Here is a 20,629-nt window from a genome sequence, read left to right on the forward strand (position 1 = left end):
CAATTCTTTTGTTTGTATAGGTGACTATGCCCCCCAACTTTCGGGGTTCGAAAGAGGAACAACACCACCAACACGACAATTTGTTTATGCAAAAAAGAGTCCATGTGCAGGGAGGCGGGTGGGCTCCATCCATAATTACTGGGTAAGTATATATAAAACTTTATTTTACTATAAAAATGTCATTTTTATATATGTAACTTACCCAGTAATTACTTAGCTGATTCCACATTGAAAGGAGGAGGGGAACCATGGACAAAATCTCACTTTAAAATCAATAAGATAATTAGTTGTTCCTTACCTGATGAGAGAGCTGCTGCAGGTAGATACTGCCTCTGGTGGCGCTCATCTCACCTGTAGCGGCGTGGCAGCATGGCCAGAAGCGCCTCTACTTAAGTGGGACACTTCACAGCGAAGGAGTACTCCGATGGCTGACGAAGTATAAGGTTAAGCTTTGCGACAAAGGTGTACACTGAAGGCCGCCAAAGCATAAATAGTTGCCCCCGCCCTGGGCACAGTACCACAACAATAACAAAAAACAGAACAACAAAGTCACCTATACCATAATTAAACAATCATTAAAAATAAAACAAGACCACTACCCAACACATAATTAACTAGTGGGCACTCCAGGTACATCCTGCCCTCCTAGGCTCCTCAAGAACTCAACACCATTTTCAAGGCGAAGAGGAAAGGAAAGGAAGGGAGACTTCCTACACTTCCTCACCCATCACTACGCCAGCTACAAACACAGGTCCTAGGGTACTGCAGTTATCATAAATTGTCTCAACGTCCCGCAAATAGTGTACTGCGAACACCAACTTGCACTTCCAATGTGTTGCCTACAGGATGGCTGAGTGCAAAAGAGTGTGTTTGAATGCTACCAAAGTAGCAACTGCTCTAACCTCGTGTGCTTTAACTTTCAAAAGCGTTAAGTCCGTTTCCGCTAATTGAGAGTGTGCCTCGACTATGAGATCCCTCAAGAAAAACGAAATGACGTTTTTCGAAAGGGGTCTAGAGGGGTTTTTAACTGAACACCAGAGATTACTACACTGGCCTCTAATCTTCTCCGTTCAATGTAAATAATAACAGAGGGCACGAACAGGACACAGCTCTCTCTCTTCTTTTTCCGTGCCTAGGATATCCGATAAACTCGGAATTGAAAAAGAACGGGGCCAGGGATGTGATGGGTACTCATTTTTAGCTAGAAAACCAAGCAAAAGGGAGCAGACTGCATTACCTTGCGAAAAACCAATCCTTTTGCTTATAGCTTGTAGTTCATTTACTCTCTTAGCCGTTGATAAGGCCACCAGAAAGAGAGTTTTCCAAGTCAAATCCCTTAGAGAAGAAGAGCGCATTGGTTCAAATCAAGGATGATCAGACAAGTCTAGGTTGTTCAAGATGTCTAGGCCTCTATGACGAAAAACGGAGCTTAGCATAGCTCTGCAATCCTTTATAGTAGCAAACGACAACCCTTCCGAGGATTTCAAATAGAAAAGGAGTCTGCTATTTGAGTGATAGAAGTTTTTGAGGAAGAGGCTTTATTTCTTCTGCACCAACTCCTAAAACGTGCCCACTTAGCTTGGTAGACGTTATTGGAGGAAGTGCGTCTGCATTTGGCGATAGCCTCTGCTGCTGCTCTAGAAAAGCCTTTCGCTCTAATGAGTCTGTAGACAGTCGAAATCCTGTTAGGGCCAGAGAGGATAGTCCTTGATGAAACCTCCTGACATGGGGCTGTCTGAGCAGACTTTGAATTTCGGGAAGGAGCCTTGGAAAATCTACGAGAAGATTGATCAGGTCCAGAAACCACTCCTTCTGTGGCCAGAAGGGCACCACGAGAGTCATCTTTACATTTTGGTGAGAGCAAAACTTCCTTAATTCTTCCTGTATCATTCCGAATGGGGGAAAAGCGTAAAGGTCAAGGTTGGACCAGTCCAGGATCATTGCATCCATCTCCCATGTTAGAGGATCTGGGAACGGGGAACAAAACAGAGGAAGACGGTAATTCCAGGAAGTTGCAAATAGGTCTATGCTCAGTTGACCCCAAAGTTTCCAAAGGCTGGCACAGACTCGAAGATCTAATGTCCACTCCGTGGGTAGAATTTGCTTGTGACGTCTCAGCTCGTCCACCAGGACATTGCACTTGCCTTGTATGAACCGGGTGACTAATCGTGTCTGGTTCTGATCCGCCCAACATAGCAGATTTCTCGCTACTTCGCAGAGAGAAAAGGAGTGTGTTCCACCCTAATGTTTGATGTACGCCAGGGCCGTGGTATTGTCCGCATGTACCGCTACAATCTTGCTGTGTACCTGCATTGCAAAGTGTTGCAGACCTAGATGTATAGCCTTCAACTCTCTCACATTGATATGCAGTCCTTTTTCTTCCGCTGACTACTTCCCCAAGACTTCCAGGTTTCCCAGGAGTGCTCCCCAACCTACATCTGACGCGTCGGAAAAGAAGTCTAGGTCGGGGCTCATCGGAGCGAGTGACTTCCCTTCTGAAAGCCTGTCAGCAGACCTCCACCACCGCAGATCCTCCTTTATCTCCGGGGTTATCAGAAAGACATGGCGGTCCTGTTGAACTTTTCGTCCCAGCACGCCCTTAAATAGAACTGGAGAGGTCTCATGTGAAGTCTTCCTAGTCTCACGAATTGTTCTAGAGAAGCCAACGTTCCTAAAAGACTCACCCACTGGGTGGCAGAGCACTAACGAAGCGAGAGGAAGAGGTCTACTTTCCTCACACAGTCTACTACTCTCCTGGGTGACAGAAAGGCCCGAAAACTCAGTGAGTCTATCAGAACTCCCAAAATTAAGAGTCCTCTGAGTGGGAGTCATTTGTGACTTCTCAAAGTTGATTGTTAGTCCTAAATCTTGGGTCAAGAGAGGAGTCTTCTTTTAGTCCTTCATGCATTGTATCTTCGTGGGAGAACGAATTAGCCGATCGTCTAGGTACAACGAGATACTCACTCCTGCTAAACGTAGCCAACCCGCCAAAGGAGCCAACACTCGAGTGAAAACTTGTGGGGCCCTAGAGAGACCGAAGCAAAGTGCTCAAAATTGAACAATCTGGTCCTCAAAAATGAAATGTAGGTATTTCCTCAAATCCAGATGAATCGGAATGTGGAAATAAGCGTCCTGCATGTCCAGGGAAACCATCCAATCCCCCTGATGGATGGACGCCAGAACCGATTGGATGGTTTCCATGTTGAATTTCGTTTTCTCTATGAAGAGGTTCAAGGCACTTATGTCGAGCACGTCTCCAACCTCCTGAAGCTTTGGGAACTACAAAAAGGCGATTGTAAAATCCTTTCGTGTTTGCTTTTCTCACTATTTCTATAGCCTTTTTGTTCAGAAGAGATGACACTTCCTTTGACAAAGCCGAATACTTCTCTGAGCCAATGGAGTAAGCTGTCAACATGATGGGCGTGTCGGTCAATGGCGGATTCTCCTTGAAGGGGATAGAGTATCCCTCCTTTAAAACTTTTGCTAACCACTGATCTGCTCCTCTTCTGCTCATCTCTCCCAAAAGAGACGAAGCTTGGCCCCTACTGGAGCATGAAGGACTAAATCCTCACTTGCGAGAGGATGATCTTGCTGAAGATTTTCTGATCGCTCGGGGAGCAAATCTAACCGAACCTCGGGACCTGGGGCGTGCTCTCTGAATCCCTCCATGAAATGGTTTAGGATGTTCAAGCGGAGATGATGGTTTAGCCAAGAATGCAGGTCGATCCTTCTGGCGCTTCGTCGATTGAGTCAACAAATCCTGCGTTGACTTTTGGTGCAGGCTCGCAGCAATCTCATTTATGGTGGATTGAGGAAACAAATGCTGATTGTCCAGAGGGGAAAACAGAAGAGCCGATTTCTGTGAGGCAGTCACACCCTTCAATGTGAATGAGACCCAGAGTTCAACGCTTCTTTAAGACGCCTATGGCATACAGTGCAGCTAATTCATGTGAGCCATCTCTAACGGCTTTATCTGCGCAAGACAGAATATTATCCAGGTCTGCGAGTTCATTGCACAAAAGAGCTGGTTCTTGAAGTTTCTTGTCAAGCGCTCCTAAACACCAGTCGAGAAAACTCAACACTTCAAAGGCCTTAAAAATACTTTTCAGAAGATGATCCATTTCCTGTGCCGTGAAGAAAGTTTTAGGCAATGCGAGAGCCGATCTCCGTGCTGAGTCAATGAGCGCAGAGAAGTCCCCCTGGGAGGAGGCAGCCACTCCCAGGGAAGGAGCTTCTCCCGTTGCATACGACAAATAGCTCATACGTAAGAGGTGAGAAGGAGGAACGCTAAAACAAGCTCTCCCTTGAACCCTCTTCTCAGAAAGCCAGTCCTCCACAAGTCGAAGAGCTTTCTTCGAAGATTTGGAGAGAACCATCTTCAGTAGTCGAGACGAATCCACAGACTGAGAGCTCATCATATAAGACGAATCTGGAGAGGACAGAGATCTTGGAGAGAAAAATTTCGGGAAATGCTGAAGAAGGCACTTGAGGAGAGACGCATATGGCGTCAAAGCTGTATCCTGCTCCTCTTCTTCATCCGCCGAAGAGATCGGAGAAGTCATCGCAGCTAAATCATGGACAGCCTGAGCTGTAGGCTTCTGCAAAAGGTTAAGGATGTTATCCAACTTGCGTTGGAACGGTTCAAGAGAGGGGTCCAACACAGGAGAGGGCTGATCGGAAGTTGCAGGGCGCTTGGAGACTCGAGGGGTTTCGAGCGCTATAGGAAGAGTGGCAGCTTCGGAGCGCTCTGACGAAAGGGAACGTCCGACCACTTCAGGGTGCCTGAAAGCGTCAGGGCGCTTCGCCGAATGAGGGCCCTTTGCCACATCAGGGCGGTTGGGTACATTAGGGCACCTGGCTGCAACAGGGTGCTTGTCTGCTTCCTGGCGCTCAATAGGACATTCCGTCGATACTAAACGAGCCGAGGGAACAGGGCGCTTACCAGAAGACTGACGCTGCCCGCCCGTGAGGAGAATCGGGCTAGAACCTCGTTCCTGGCGGAGAGGAAAGGAGAAACGTTCTGTAGTGTCCCACTTGCTGCACGATGGCTGAGGACTAAAAGAGGGCTCCCTCAATCTCTTGCAAGGGAGATGCAGGGACTGATCCTTACCCGAGAATTGTCTCTTCAGCAGGCAAGATTCATCAGGAAAACTACGAAGACGAATCTTGCGAGGCGACGATTCCTCAGAACTAGAAGAAAGCCGATGAACTTCCGAGATGCCTTTCCAGCGGCTATCTCTAGTCTCTAGTAGCCCTTTGGCTACTGGTATGCCTCCTCCCAGGTAGCGGGGAGTATGGCAGGGACCTGCGCCTAGGAGAATCAGCGGGACAAACAACCGCCTCCTCCACTGACACTTCACCTTTTGCACTATTTTCAAATTTGTCCATCAGGACACACATTGATGCCCCTAACTGGGCCACTGTACTTACAAGATTTAAGCATTGCTCAAATTTATTTTCAAGGCTGGCAAAGCAATCGGGTTCAGAAGTGATGGAGCCAGGAGAAGGAGTAGGTGGTTTAGGATAATTAATTGATGTAGGTGGGGAAGGGTTTACAGTTGGAGAACTAATAGATATGTCAGCCTTATCTGATCTGGGAGTTAAAGCCTGACTAGCTACTTTTCCGCTAACTTTAGCAGCTGCTTTCCTCTTCCTATCTCTTTCTAGCTTCGCTAAATGAGAATTTAAGGTCTTCCATTTCTGTTCCCCCCAATCTCTGCATTCGTCACAAGTCAAGTCTATTGAACAAACCTGACCTCTGCAATCAGAAAACAGGGTGTGAGTCGTAGGTTGCTTTTGTCATCCGTGTATTGCAGCCCTTACTGCAATACCGGAAACTAGAACTACTAGTGTTGGACATTTCCTAACTAGTCAAAAAAGTCAAATCCATGAAAAGTCAAATGAAAAAATGCTGAAACAGCTACAAATACTTCACCAAAGAAGAAAATACAAAGCCAATACGAATTCCAAAACTCTGAACTGCTGTAACAACACCAAATGTTGACGCTACAAGCGGCAGAAACAAACTGTCATGTTGGTGGTGTTGTTCCCCTTTCGTACCCCGAAAGTGGGCAGGGCATAGTCACCTATACAAACAAAAGAATCGCTACCGCGAATTCAGAATTCTAACTGCTGTTCAAGTAGAAACTCTTAGCTAAGCAATTACTGGGTAAGTTACATATATAAAAATGTCATTTTCATATAAGTAACTTATGAAGTAATTACATAGCTGAATCCCACACTGAATGGAGGTGGGATATAAGGACATATTCTACTCCAAAACATAAAAGTGTGGTAATGACTTTGAAACAGAAAATTCTGCCAGCACTGATACATTGCTTGTTGTTTCCCTACCTGGTAAGAGAGCTACTGTACTGCAGGTGAAGACTGCCTCTGGTTGGTGCTCATCTTAACCTGTAGTGGCATGGCAGATGACCCATGGGCTGCCTCTACTTAAGTGGGAGCTTTGCATCAGAGGATAAGCCTGATGGTTAGCAAAGCATATGAAAGTGCCCTTGCCTGGGCGCAGTACCAAACTTAAAAACAACCAAACAAAGCTCTCACCTACTCTGAAAACACCACAACCCATTCACTAAGACTGGAGGGTACTCCAGGTGCACTGTACTCCCAGGGTCCTCAAAAACTCGAAAAACCCTACACCAAGGCGAAAGGATAGTAGGAGAAAACGAGTGCTTCCTATTAATCCTCACCCAATACCATGCCAGCCACCAATAGCAGTCCCAAGGTACTATTATCAAACACTGTTTTTACCTCCTTCAAATACAGTACAGTAGTGAGATGCAAAAATAGACTTACACTTCCAGTAGGTTGACTGAAGAATGGAAGATAGGGACATATTGTGCCTGAAAACTAAAGAGCTAACTATTGCTCTGACTTCATGAGCTTTCACTTTAAAAGTAGGCAACGTGTCTTCCTAGATTTGTGAATGTGCCTCCGAAATCAAGTCCCTCAGGAAGAATGACAAGGGGACGAGAAGGGTTCTTAACTAAATGTCCAAGGTTACTGGATGGACCTCTGATATTTTCTGTTCTACTAAGAGAGTACCTCAGAGTTCTTACAGGGCAAAATACTCTCTCTTCTTCCTTGAAGCCAAGGATGTCCTTTAAATTCTTAATAGTAAAAGAACGAAGCCAGAGCCTGGATGGGTCCTCGTTCTTGGCCAAAAAAACTGGGATGAAGGAGCAAACTGCATCCCCTTGGGAAAAACCTACCCTTTTATCGATGGCTTGAATTTCACCAACGCGTTAAGTAGTAGCTAAAGCAAAGAGGAAGCGTGTCTTACGAGTGAGGTTCCTAAGAGAGGCAGAACGAAGGGGTTCAAAAGTAGGACCTGTCAGCCACTTCAAGACAACATCCAGGTTCCAAGAGATCAGATTGCCCTTCCTCTGCTTTGGCGTACCAAAGGACTTGATCAGGTCATTAATGTCCGGGTTTGACGAGAGATCTAGGCCTCTGTGTTTAAAAAGTGAGCTGAGCATAGCTTGATACCCCTTAATGGTGGAGGAAGACAAATTCATAGAAGTCCTCAGATATGGGAGGGAATCTGCAATCTGCGTTATAGATGTCTCAGAAGAAGACATTGTGCCTGAGGCACCATTGGCAAAAGACTGCCCACTTTGCCTGGTAGACCAGGCTAGAAGACTTTTGCCTGCATCTTGCAATAGCCTCTGCAGCTCCCCTTGAAAAGCCTTTCGCTCTGACAAGCTTGCGGACAGTCTGAACCCTGTCAGAGCAAGAGCAGACAACCCTTGGTGGTGTCTTCTGACGTGGGGTTGTTTGAGTAAAGACGGTTTTTGGGGAAGGAGTCTTGGAAAATCAACCAGTAACTGAAGAAGGTCCAGGAACCATTCCTTCAGGGGCAAAATGGGACTATGAGGGTCTTAGTTGCATTGTTGTGGGCTTGAAATTTGTTTATCTCACCTCCCTGATCACCCTGAAAGGAGGAAAAGCATACAAATCCAGACTGGACCAGTCTTGCAGCATGGCGTCTGTTGCTCACGCAAGAGGATCTGGGGCTGGAGAGCAAAAGAGAGTAAGTCGATGGTTATTGGAAGTGGCAAACAGGTCTAATGTTGGTCTGGCCCACAGTTTCCAAAGATCTAGAGAGACCAGAGGATCCAAGGTCCATTCGGTGGGGAGGACCTGCTTCTAATGGCTCAGTTCATCTGCCAAAACATATTTCCCTTGGATAAACAGAGTGACCAGAGTCACTTGATTTTGCTCCTGTGATCAGCCACTTTTCCCAAAACTCCAAGAGTCTGGCTCCGCCTGGCACATGGACTTCGCTTTCACTTTTTCGGCAGTGTCTTGGTTGAGCCCTTCTTAATGGAACTTGCCGTGAAACATACATTGGAACGGGTCGTAAACTGAGATCTGGGTCTAACTCCAGGAAATGGCTGCTGCTGGAGGGGAGAGGCCGTCTTAGGTGCAAAATCAGGTGAATCATTTTGGGCACTTGGAGGATTGAGCCAACAGATCTTATGTCGACTTCTTCTGAAGATCAGATGCAATTTCCTTAACAGTGTCCTGCAGAAAGAAGTGAAGTTTGTCCAGAGGAGAAGATAAAAGGGCCGATTTCTGCGTCTAAGTGACTCCCTTAGTAGTAAAGCAACACCAGAGCTCTCTCTTCTTAAGTACTCCCAATGTGAATAGAGCGAAAAGCTCTAGAGAGCCATCTCTAATGGCTTTGTCTGCACAGGACAAGACTCCCAGCCAGTCCGAGGAGATGTCTCCCGATAGTTCTTGGAAGTCCTCACACTTCTTAGCCAGAGCTCCCACTGTCAAATTAAGAAAGCCAAAAACTTCAAAAACATTGAAAAGATCCTTAACAAGGTGATCTAGTTCCACCGACGAAAACGCAGAACGTCGAGAAGAGTCAATGAGGCCAGAGAAGTCCCCTTGGGAAGAGGCAGCTCCTTGGTGACATACGATAAACATCTCCTACAAACTAAGCATGAGGAAGGAAAGCCAAAAGAAGCTTTCCCTTGCTCCCTTTTGGCTGGAAGCCAATCTCCCATCTCCTTGAGAGACTTCTTGGAGGACGAAGAAAGTACCATCTTGGGAGTCTAGTCCTGTCGTCCGGATGACTCCTCATCAAAAAAGTCGAGGCAGGCGAGACCAGGCCAGCTGGGGCAAAAAAGGTGGGAAGTTTGCCAAAAGATACTGAAGAGGAGCTGCTTAGGAAGGAGGAGCAGGTTCTTGATCGACCTCTTCCTCTTCTGAGGAATCCGGGGACAGGATAGCATCATGAGAAGTCTTGGAAGCGGAGGGAGCTTTCTTCAATAAGCTCATTATTGCAGCTAATTGTTGCTTAGTAGGAGCTAACGACAGTTCATCTTGATCCAAAGGCGATGTAGACCGTGGTCTCTGCACCAACTGAAGAGGAGAAACATGTCTGAGAGTGAGTGCATGGTGCTCAGAGGCAGTGTCGGGTACTGAGAAATTGGCGCCAGGCGCTCGGTAAGTGGCACCGTGCAATTAGGAAGATGAGCCAGACGTTTGGTTGATGACATTGGGTGCCTATGAGGGGACGCTGGGTGCTTGGGAGCCAGGTGAGGGTGTTCAGATGAGAAGGCCTCTGGATGGGTGCTCAAGTGAGAAGGCCTCTGGACTGTCCCATGTAGCTACAGATAACCACAAAAAGGCTGTGGATAAGTACTGGCCTTCTTATACCGCTTAACTGGAAGTGGGTTTGAACGACGACCAACATCCTCTGAAGGGCTCTTAAGCGGTCGTGAAGCATCCAGATAAAGCTTCCTGCGCCTCCTGTCCATGTTGGAATTGTTGGAACTTGAAGACAAGTGATGCACTCCCAATGAGACACCTTTCCAATGGCTGTCTGTTGACACCTGGGATCGTGCAACAAGCTCGACTGAGGGAGCAACTACCCATGGGCAAACACCATCAGCCTCCCTTGGACTTCAGGTATGTCTTCTCCCAGGTTCAGGGGAGTATGACAAGGACCTTCATCTAGGAGAACCAACAGGACAGATAGCCATTCCTCCACTTGCACTACACTGTCACTCATCACTTTTGATGAACACTTTATCCATAATCACTCTCAGTGACTCCCAATTCTGCCACTGTACTAACTGCAAGGCACTAACTGCAAGGCCTATCTTCTTACTGAACTGAGATTCGAGACTGGCAATGGTATTAGGGTCAGAAGCAAGGGAGCCAGGTATGGGCCAGGCATGGGAGTAGGTGGATAAATAGTAGGAGGGCCAGTATAAGGAGAAAAAGCAGGAATAGAAGTAGAAGGAAGAGCAGGACTAGCTATTAAACTAGGTTGAGGAGTAGTTTCTAGGCTAAGTGACCGTCTCTCAGCTCTAGAAGCCGCTTTCCTCTTCCTATCCCTCTCTAATTTGTCTAAGTGCAATTTAAGCACTTTCTGCTGCTTCTCATCCCAAGAACATTCATCACACATTTTCTCCTTACTACATTCTTGCCATCTACATTTGCTGCATATTGAATGAGGATCATAATAAGATTTTGTTAACCTAGTTTTACACCCTTCACTGCAAGAGCAAAATCTAGAAGTGCTGGAATCAGACATAATTCTATAAAGAACTAAGCTAACTATCCAAAAATGTTAATAGGCCGACAAAAACTTGTTGGTTACCAAAATACAATTGAAAACCATGAACAATGCTGCTGCAATGGCACTGATGGGTATGATGAGCTGGCAGAAACAAAATTGAGCTAACCAGCAGTTGTTTTCCCCGGGTGCTCCGATTGTGGGTGGAGCCTGTCACCTACACAAAAAACAACAGAAGTGCTACCGCGAATTTTAAAACGCTGCCGTGTGAGTAGAACCGTTAGCTATCTAATTACTTGGTAAGTTACTTATGTATATGAAATTTGAGTCATGGTGGTCAGAATAACAAGTTCCATACAAAGCTATGATGGCTGGCTAACCTAATCTGGTATACAATAATAATTTTCAAAAATAATAATTTACAAAAACTAAGCTTTAAGCTAGATTAGACAACAATAAGTGATGAAATGTGTTCCTTACTTAATTTTTCTGCAAATTCATAAAAAAACAGTTTACAAAAAACTGTTCTGGTTGTGATACAATTGCACTTTAAACCTAGGTTAGGCTAGAAAGGTTAGTTTGGTAGATAGCTCCACCAGGCTACATAATATAAACATAAGGAAGTGTACTCACTCACATTACCCTTTTTATGGTATTTACTGGGTCCCTCAGAATGCATGCCTTCACTTGATCTATCTTAGCTCTACATGCATGGGGCTTAGACAGCCACATGCAGTAATAAAGTCATATATCAATTTCTTGCCAACAAAGAATTCAATAACACCAATGGCTGAATGATGGTCACTTTGGCTTTTTTACTTATGGAGTGTGACGGACAAGCTTACAATAAGCATGCAAGTACTTTATACACTTTTAAAATCAACTATTGTTATTTTCATCAAGTTCAGTAACTTCTTATGCATTCTTTATAAAGTAATAGGCACTTGTAGCCTATGTGCCATAGTGTAGCACTTGTGTGATCTCATTTTTTTATTATGTACCATTTACAACTTCAAACCATCTTGTAGTCAAGTTCCTGGTTCTTTTCTGACTATGTCCACTGTTATTTTTAGTGCATACAATTGATATGGTTGTTCGCCTGGAAAACAAGATTGTTCAGTATGCTGATGACGCACTTGCGGTGTGGTAAAGTCTCCACTTATGAGAAATGAAGCTGCCCTTAGTCTCAATCATGACATGGAGGGGATTAGTGAATGGTGTAGTCAGTAGGGTATGAGGCTGGACACCAGTAAAACGAAAACAATATAATTAGTGGCTCTCGTACAGATTTTCCACCCCATCCTCCCCTTCAGGTGAATGTAACTCTGCTGGATGAGTCTGAAGCTTCAGCAAATGCTTCATGAAAGTTAGGTATTGTACGTAAGGCCTCATATATTTTTTAAAAGTGATAAAACCAATGCAACCTGTTTTAGGTCATTTGTCCTTCCTTTACTAGAATACTGTACTCCGGTGTGGTTGTTGCTTCTTTCTAGAGATTTATCTCTTTTAGATAGAGTGGTTCGTGGTGGTAGGTTTCTGTTTCCTAATATTAGCAGCTATGACTTGGACCATCAATGGGTGGTCTCTTGTTTGTCAATTTTTTATAAGTTGTATTTTAACAGAGACCTTTCACTATTACAATTGATCCATAATCCCTTTGCCTGCCAAGAGCAGCCAGATTTGCTGAACAGCTGTGCCAATATGCAGTAAATATATCTCGCTGTCTAACAGTTCCAGAGGTCCTTTATTCCTCACACCGTTGGACCTTGGAATAGTCTCCCTAAGGATGTCGTGCAATTGGAACTTCAGAAGTTTAAGCGAAGATGCAATGCAATACTACTCTAATACAAGTCTCCTTGCATCTGTATAATCTCTTGCATTTTTATCTATTTATTAACTTGTTAATTAATTTTTCTTTTGTAATAAGTGAGATTTCTTCTTTCTGTATTTCCCTTTACCTACTTTTACTTCTTTCTAATGAACTTGGAAGCTTGAATATCAAGCAGGTGGCCCCTGAGGGCTTGTTCCATATGAATAGGGTTCATCTTCTGGATGATAATAATAATAATAATAATAATAATAATAATAATAATAATAATAATAATAATAATAATAATAATAATAATAATAATAATAATAATGCCCAATTTTCATTACCCAATATTTATCTAAAATATTATGACCTTGTGTGTCACATGTTTCAAAAGTGTGTGCAGTATTATTATATTAATAACCCAGCTGCAGAGACAATATATATTTTAACAATCACTGAGCAATCCCTTTGGCTGCACAACGCCACACCTGCTACAAGACATCTGTTTTTAGACCTTGTAATTGTTCTTTGAAGGTCCCTCCCAAGTCAAACAGTTGTCCATTTTGTTGTCCCTCACTGCATTTACAGGAATCTGGAACTTTTTTTAAAAAGAAACAAATCACTAATGGCTGTATTAATTTGTCCTGGAAGTCTCCAAATTAGACCCACACCAAAGTAATGCAAAATTAGTAGACCCTCCTGGTAGTGGTGAACCACAGCCTTTGACCTTCCAATCTCTTAGCAAGAAATATGCTAAACATAAGCAACACTTATGGGTCCAAATGAAGCTCCCCCATGTAACATATGACCCCTCATTGCAGGTTAAGTAATCCTGAGGAATGTTAGGTTAGTATGTATCACTGTATTCCTTAATGACTTATGGTCCCACAGAGTTCGTCAAGTTAGGAAGGAAGGATCCAAGGAGATCTGGCTACCAACCAGGTAAAACCCAGAATTCTAAGTTAGGTTAGGCTGGGTTCTGGAAGAGTAGCTTGGAATTTATCCCTGTAATTCTCCTTGCCACTTTTTTATGCATCATATATATTACATATTTTTGAGGGAGTCGGGATTGTCCTGATTAGGCTATGCACATAAACCAGCTGATTTTTGTGAATGTTCATATTGAGAATCTTCTATTTTTTCCCTGGTGTAATGGATTCACTTGACACCTGTTTGGATTTCCCTTGACAAAACCCTAGTTCCCCACTGAGGTTTTACATATAACTGTTTGAATTAGGTTTATATGAATGGGTAACACGAAAACAAGAAGTTTGGGCGAAAAATAATTATTAAAACTGCATAAAACATGCAAATTTGTTGAAAGTCTGTTAATAAATTAGTATACGGTATAAGTAGCCTTCACTCAGCCTTACCTATTCACTCCAGACTTGGTAGGTTAGCTGTCACGTCACCCTTGGCATACCCTATAACTAGTCATTACAAACTTCAGCCTAAACGAACCGAACCGTTACACGACACCAACCACAAATAATGATATCAACAATAAAGTATTTTCTGTGCCTATACAATTACAATCCGTTATCCTTTGGCATTTGGCTACCACAGGATATGGTCACTGTGTTCTATATCCTAAGCTAGCCTACCCTCGACTTGCAGCTACAGACGACTATTAAACTATACATTAGCAGTATTCTTACCGGTAACAGGCCTCGCTGGATCTTTAAAAGTCCCCATCTTGTCAGTCGAACATCATCAAGAGTCTAAAGCCTTCAAATTTTAGTCACTACCAAACACTTAAGAATATACAATCAGCTGATCTGGCTATTGTTGACAACACAACAACATATCGAAACGTCTAAACGTTATTGGCAGCAAATATTTGGACTGTTCACTACAATCACATATTTGAATTTCATTCAAGAAGTCTAATATTACCATTAAATGCATACAAGCGTTTAAAATCCTTTACAAAAACAATTAAATAAGAATTTTTGTTCAGTTTTACTACTCTTATTGATATGTTTTTCATAATTTTCTTCATTTTAAGATTATTACTAGAATTAACAGCACCAACATAGCTTCCTAAGCATTCGGGAATTTAATATCCTCAATTACGACACACTGTCCGAATCCCTTGAGCAATAATACTTTTTTTTTAATTAACGAAAATCCATCGGCAAATGTAAATTAAGACTTTTACAAGTAGAAGAAAAGAAGTTTACTAAATTATAATAAAAACCCTTTCGATAATAAAATATTGTTTATACTTCTATTCTCAACTGCCAAACTGATAAAAATACGGACAGCGTTCATTGTTCCAATAACTGGCACAGGCGGACTTTAAATGTTAGTCATTTAAAATGAACTTCACCTTAAACTTCATTCAGAATCCTGATTTATTTAGGCAAGGAGTTAAAAACTTAAATTTTTAAAAGAAAGTAAGATGACTAATAGAGATGTGACGTGAAAAAATAAAACAATAGCACTGTAGATAAAATAAATTAATTTTTAGGATGCAGTGCAGTAGCATGCACATAGACTGACTAGATCTCATATTTTCTAATCGTCTAATGATACCCTTCCCCCTGTGGAAACTTTTGTAAACGATATCTAATATCTAGCCATTATTCCCCAGGTCTTCATAATCTCCATAAATCTTTGTGATTCGACACTTTTCTAGTCTCACCCTCAGTTCATTTCATAAACTTTAAAATGTGTATGCATTCTTCTTGTGAAATAACTAATTATCTTATGAGTAACTTAAACTGATACTCAAGGTATATGAAAATAACATCACCATTAAGGGTTATTTTGCGAGTCAGTTTTAATCAGACCTCATGGTAGGACCAGTTTGTTAATCATCTTCAGTTCATACATTTTTTTTTTTTTTTTGTCTTCTTCGTCTTGACTCTTTGGGATATACATGTCTTTAATCATTTTTTCTAAGTCTAAGTTCTCATGTTTTAACATTTCTTTTTTTATATACTTCAGGAATCATCTTAAAGGATAATCTGGGTGCGGTGAATTCGAAGGTTTTATTTCAAATCTATTCGATGCGTCTCGGCTCCAATAAGCTGCATTTGCATGAGTAGTTATTCCTCTGTTACATCAGCTAGATTTTTTGTCGTATGTCCTTATATTTCAATAATTTTGTTTCTCAGTGAATAAGGGTTCAACATGCAGCACTTTATTTTACAGTTGTTCTCCAGCATACATTCTATAGTCTTATGGCATAATCTCTGTCCATTTATAATGTGGACCTTGGCACATTATATATATCTTGTCTCATCTGAAATTCAGTCGTTAACCTTTCCGACAATTCAGGCACACAAGTTCTCAAGCACATATGCCGTGATATCCAGATTTTTGGCATTTGAAGTACTTTATCAAATGGCATCTGTCACAGACACTGCGACACTTCTAGTCGTTCCTTCTTGTCCGTGAAGAGCATTTTATGATGTAATGTTTCATCGTTTTTACTTAAGATTTCAGCTCAGCGGCGTCTTTGAAGTCCTTTTCATCTTCTAAGGTTTTCTTTAGGCACGGGTTCTTAATTTTTTTTATATTCTATAATATTCTCTTATTTTTTCTTATTCCTGCTGTCGTGATATTAGGGGTCGTCTCTCCTTTTGAGTTGATGGGAAAGTCTATTCTTTCACTTTTCACAAAAATCCTATTTATTGCAGTATGTGAATTTGTTCCGTCTAAAATATCCATTGGAAAGTGTCCTTTCGTCTCCTTTGTACATTCGGTCAAAATTTCACGAATCGCTGAATTTATGGTACGTTTTTCCTTTGTTCAGTAGGGATTAGCTGATTTTAGAACTAATGTATTCTTCTTTGTTAGTTTCAATTTTTCCGCAAAGCTTGTCCCATCTGATTCTGGAACGTTTTTATTCATTTTAGTGGATTTCTCAGTGAGCATCTCCATCGGATTTATATTGTTCATCCCTATTCAGACTGACTGCAACCTCACCAGATTTTTCTTCAGGGCTTCCTCTGTTATCTTATATAACACTTTCTTGCGTTGTATGTGGTACTTTATATCACAATCAGTCTAATACACAAACGTCAAAGATCAGGGTTCTTAACATCGACATCTTAACACCATATTGTTCCTATTGTTTTAGCTCTAATATTTTTGTTATTATGTTTTTCCTTGAATTTCGTCATCCTCGCTCTTTCAGTCCGTAAAATCCGACTATAAGGTCGAAGGTTTTTTCCTGCAGTTTTCGCTCTGCAAGGAGCTCGTTTTTAACAGTTTAGCTCAAGGGCAACACTCAGCAATCAAGCCAAAACTAAATAACAAGGAGAAATTTTCCAAAATCAGGACCAAGACCCTATACAAGAGCAAACTGGTTACAGAAAGAAGGAGGAGATGCTCAGAAGAGAAAATAAAATTTGCTCCATCCACATAGAACGATGAGCTCCCTTAAGGCTAAGAAGAATTCCCTCCGCATTTTCACGATAAGACGTGTTAGTCTTTGCTTATCAGATGCTAATGTTCGTTAGTGGGATAGTGAATTTTTCCTTTGATAAAACAGAGAAATCTATGGATTTCAATTAAGTGAAAATAGGTTTTATTTATGTCCGTTAAAATTAACCCATGCTACCACAAGAAAGGTATTTGTTGACTGACTTTGCCAGACACTATGCAAATTTCTATAAACCATGTACCCCTCTTCTTCACTGTCATGCTGTCTAATTTATATATTTCATTTTCTTCATTTTTATACTCCATGTTTCATAGTTTGCCATTTGCTTTAGTCTCTCATTCCAGTTTCTTACTTTTCGGATGTTTGCTCCTCATATTAGCACCTTAATATATATATATATATATATATATATATATATATATATATATATATATATATATATATATATATATATATATATATATATATATATATATATATATATATATATATATATATATATATATATATATATATATATATATATATATATATATATATATATATATATATATATATAATATATATATATATATATATATATATATATATATATTATATACTGTATATATATATATATATATATATACATATATATATATATATATATATATATATATATATATATATATATATATATATATATATATTGTAATGAGGTAAACCTCGCACATGCCATCTCATCCTTCAAGAAGTAAGGTAATGTACAATATAAGAACATTTTAATTTCTATCGAAATAATGTCCATTGTTTTAATTTTAACCGTAAATGTTAACTGTGGGTAAAATTCACCCCTATTGACTCCTCTCACTACTACCCCTTTTTGGTGAGCTCTTAATCCCTTTTCCTTGTCCAACTGACTTCCCAAAGACCTTGATTTCAGGTGCTGTTCTGTTGAAGGTGCTAATCCCGCCTGAGGCAAGCAAAGCTGGCAGAGGAGAAAAGTCAAAGAGAACTCAACTCCTGCACTTAGCAACTGACCCATGTGACCGGTGCCATCTTGAACACCTGGGCCAAGATGACCCCATGTTCCACGTGAGTGACCCTTATAGTTAATGGGGTCCCGCCACCATACAACGCCATCCACAAGGAGTAGAATCTTAACCCTCCGATGAGATAAAATGGCATCACACAGGCACATCATTCTTAGATGACACTGGAACTTACCCAAGACACTTCCGTCCTTCCTTGCTCCCTTGAGCTACCCCTAGCTGTCCCATGTGGCTGTCCAGAGCCTAAGTTACTTTTGTAGTGAATCCCTTTAACACTACCCTCCATTGCTGCCCCCCACCCCTGAGGACAAGGAATCCATTCCCCGATGAGGGTAATGTACCAGAGTCAAGGTTCTTATGTCAGTCACATCCCTGTCAATCTTTTGCTATTTTCTGTTTCCTTTTCATAGTGCAATATACCTACAACAAGACCTGTATTACTTTTACTTTATGTTGATTTAATTTATGAATCAGTGAAGTGAAGTGTAACATAATTGTTTAAAATCAAAGTTATCAGAATTGAGTCCTTTCTAAGAACCTTCTGTGCAATTCTTTGATTCCTTGATCAAAGCACCTTACTGAAATTAAGTAACCACATGTGTTCTCGATTGCAGATAGGAGTTAGCCTGCTGTTGTTCCCCTCCCCTGCTGTGCCCTTTGAACTGGGCCCCCTTTTGAGTTTCTTCAGAGAATTACCCATTTGTTTGTTAACCTTATTATATGACAGGACTCTGTTACCTGTCTTAATTTACACTTTCCATTCTTCTGATATGTGTTTTGCTGATGTAAATATAATTAATTAAGTGAAACCTAAGCATTTACCTGACAACTTTCCCCCCTTTGAAGAAGACCCTCAGCCAAAATCTTTGCAAATGGTTTTACCTGAACCCATTATTAGAGTCACATTTCACCCTCCAAGGTAAGTTACCATAGTCTTCAGTTTAGAACCACATCAATATATATATATATATATATATATATTATATATATACATATATATATATATAATATATATATATATATATATATATATATATATATATATATATATATATATATATATATATATATATATATATATATATATATATATATATATATATATATATACACACATATATATATATATATATATATATATATATATATATATATATATATATATATATATATATATATATATATATATATATATATATTTATGCTTATAGTGTGTGTCACTAAATAGCGTGTGACAATATATTCAGCTAAGGCCACAGGACAACTAAAAGACAGGAGTACCAAGCCCTTTCGTGTTATTTCAACAAATTTTCGAGGTACAATGCTAAAAACACCGAGGATATCTAACAAAGTAAACATAAAAGCTGAAAAAATGGAAACAAATGTTCAAAATCCGGTTAAAACCAGTACAGCAGGTACCGAACAGCTCAACAAGTGATTAAAAAGAAACAATCTGACAAAGCTCTTTACCAGCAAATGTGTCTAGTTTGTACATACCCTTACTCTTTTCTGGTAAATGTTTCTGAAAGTAAACAGAAAAATGTTTCTAATACAACTTCTTTTCCTTATAGTTCTCTTGATAATATTGTTATAAAAAAGTTTCATTATAAATACAAGTTTTATTAATAACCGAACTCACTGCAATATTATTTACCATGTCGTTAAGCCCATAAGGATAATTAATTTTTTATTTAACAATGTAAGAATTTTCCACCTTCTGTCTAACACAATCATCTTCCTCAACATCAATGGTATGTTTAAAGTAATGTAATTTAAAATACTCGAACTCATGGGATAACTGTTAGTCGCATGACTATTATTATTATGTAAATTCCTATGATTTCTAATTATTATTATTATTATTATTATTATTATTATTATTATTATTATTATTATTATTATATTAACTCCTATCGCTAGCGGATCGGGGCGGGGGTGCACCTGGGCACGTGCCCCCTTGAAAAATAATGATAAAATAATAATATTGACGATTTAGATAATAATAACATAAATGAATATAAAATGGGAAAAAATAAAAAAAAATCGATTAAAGAAATAATATTTATATTTATATATGTGAGTGTGTGTGCAATATAAAAATTGCTGGCCGCCCCCAAAGAAATTTTTATGGATCCGCTAGTGAATCCTATGAATGTCAATCCTCAAGGGAAGCGGAGGGCCAGTGTGACCTACATACTACCACCCACCCGCACACACACACACACACACAGGCATTCACGCGCGCACTTAATCAACTATATTATTCCTTATCTCTTACATATAGGTAAATTACCACATGATAACTAACACATCCACTATGCGAGAGAGCTGGGCATGTTTTACATCTATCATGACCCTTTTCCATAATGATAATCAGGGTGTTAGGTGGAAAGATGAGAGCACAAGCAACTATAGTAGAAACAGAAATCATGTACAATAGAGAAAGCTGCAGAAATGTACAACCTGAGGGATTAATTATAATTAGAACTAAATTATAGCAGAAATGAAAAACAGAAATGAATAGAAATAGAGATACTAGAAAGAATTAACCAGCTAAAATCTAGAGACAGGGCAACTTTAGAAATCAATGCTAGATAATGCACTAACTTGGGAAATGGGGTAATAAGAAAAAAAAGCAAACAAACAGTATAAGTATTTATAAAAGAAAAAGAAAAAACAAGGAACAGAGGAAAAACATAAGCAAAGACTAAAGAATTGAAGGGCTAGACCCATATGATAATCACATCAAACAAAAAGGAAGAGCAAATTCATAAATAATATCTAAGCAGAAGGAATAAAAGAGAGAGAAAAAATGCTAGAGGTTAGCTATT

The 20,629-nt window shown here is 40.3% G+C and overlaps 1 protein-coding gene across 3 annotated transcripts in view; it reads right to left on the reverse strand.

Moving 5' to 3' along the window:
* Positions 1–14,189, reverse strand: part of RhoGAP68F (Rho GTPase activating protein at 68F) — a 321,213-nt gene extending 307,024 nt beyond the window's left edge. Inside the window, exon 1 of one of the 3 annotated variants that reach the window (XM_067088349.1) lies at positions 14,030–14,189. In XM_067088349.1, the coding sequence (XP_066944450.1) occupies positions 14,030–14,066 (37 nt within the window). In that variant the 5' untranslated portion in view covers positions 14,067–14,189. The remainder of the gene's footprint in view (positions 1–14,029) is intronic. The other 2 variants (XM_067088352.1, XM_067088348.1) reach the window with 2 other exon arrangements.
* Between the last annotated feature and the right edge of the window lie 6,440 nt (positions 14,190–20,629).

Source organism: Macrobrachium rosenbergii, chromosome 44 (assembly GCF_040412425.1).
Source record: "Macrobrachium rosenbergii isolate ZJJX-2024 chromosome 44, ASM4041242v1, whole genome shotgun sequence".
NCBI lineage: Eukaryota > Metazoa > Arthropoda > Malacostraca > Decapoda > Palaemonidae > Macrobrachium > Macrobrachium rosenbergii.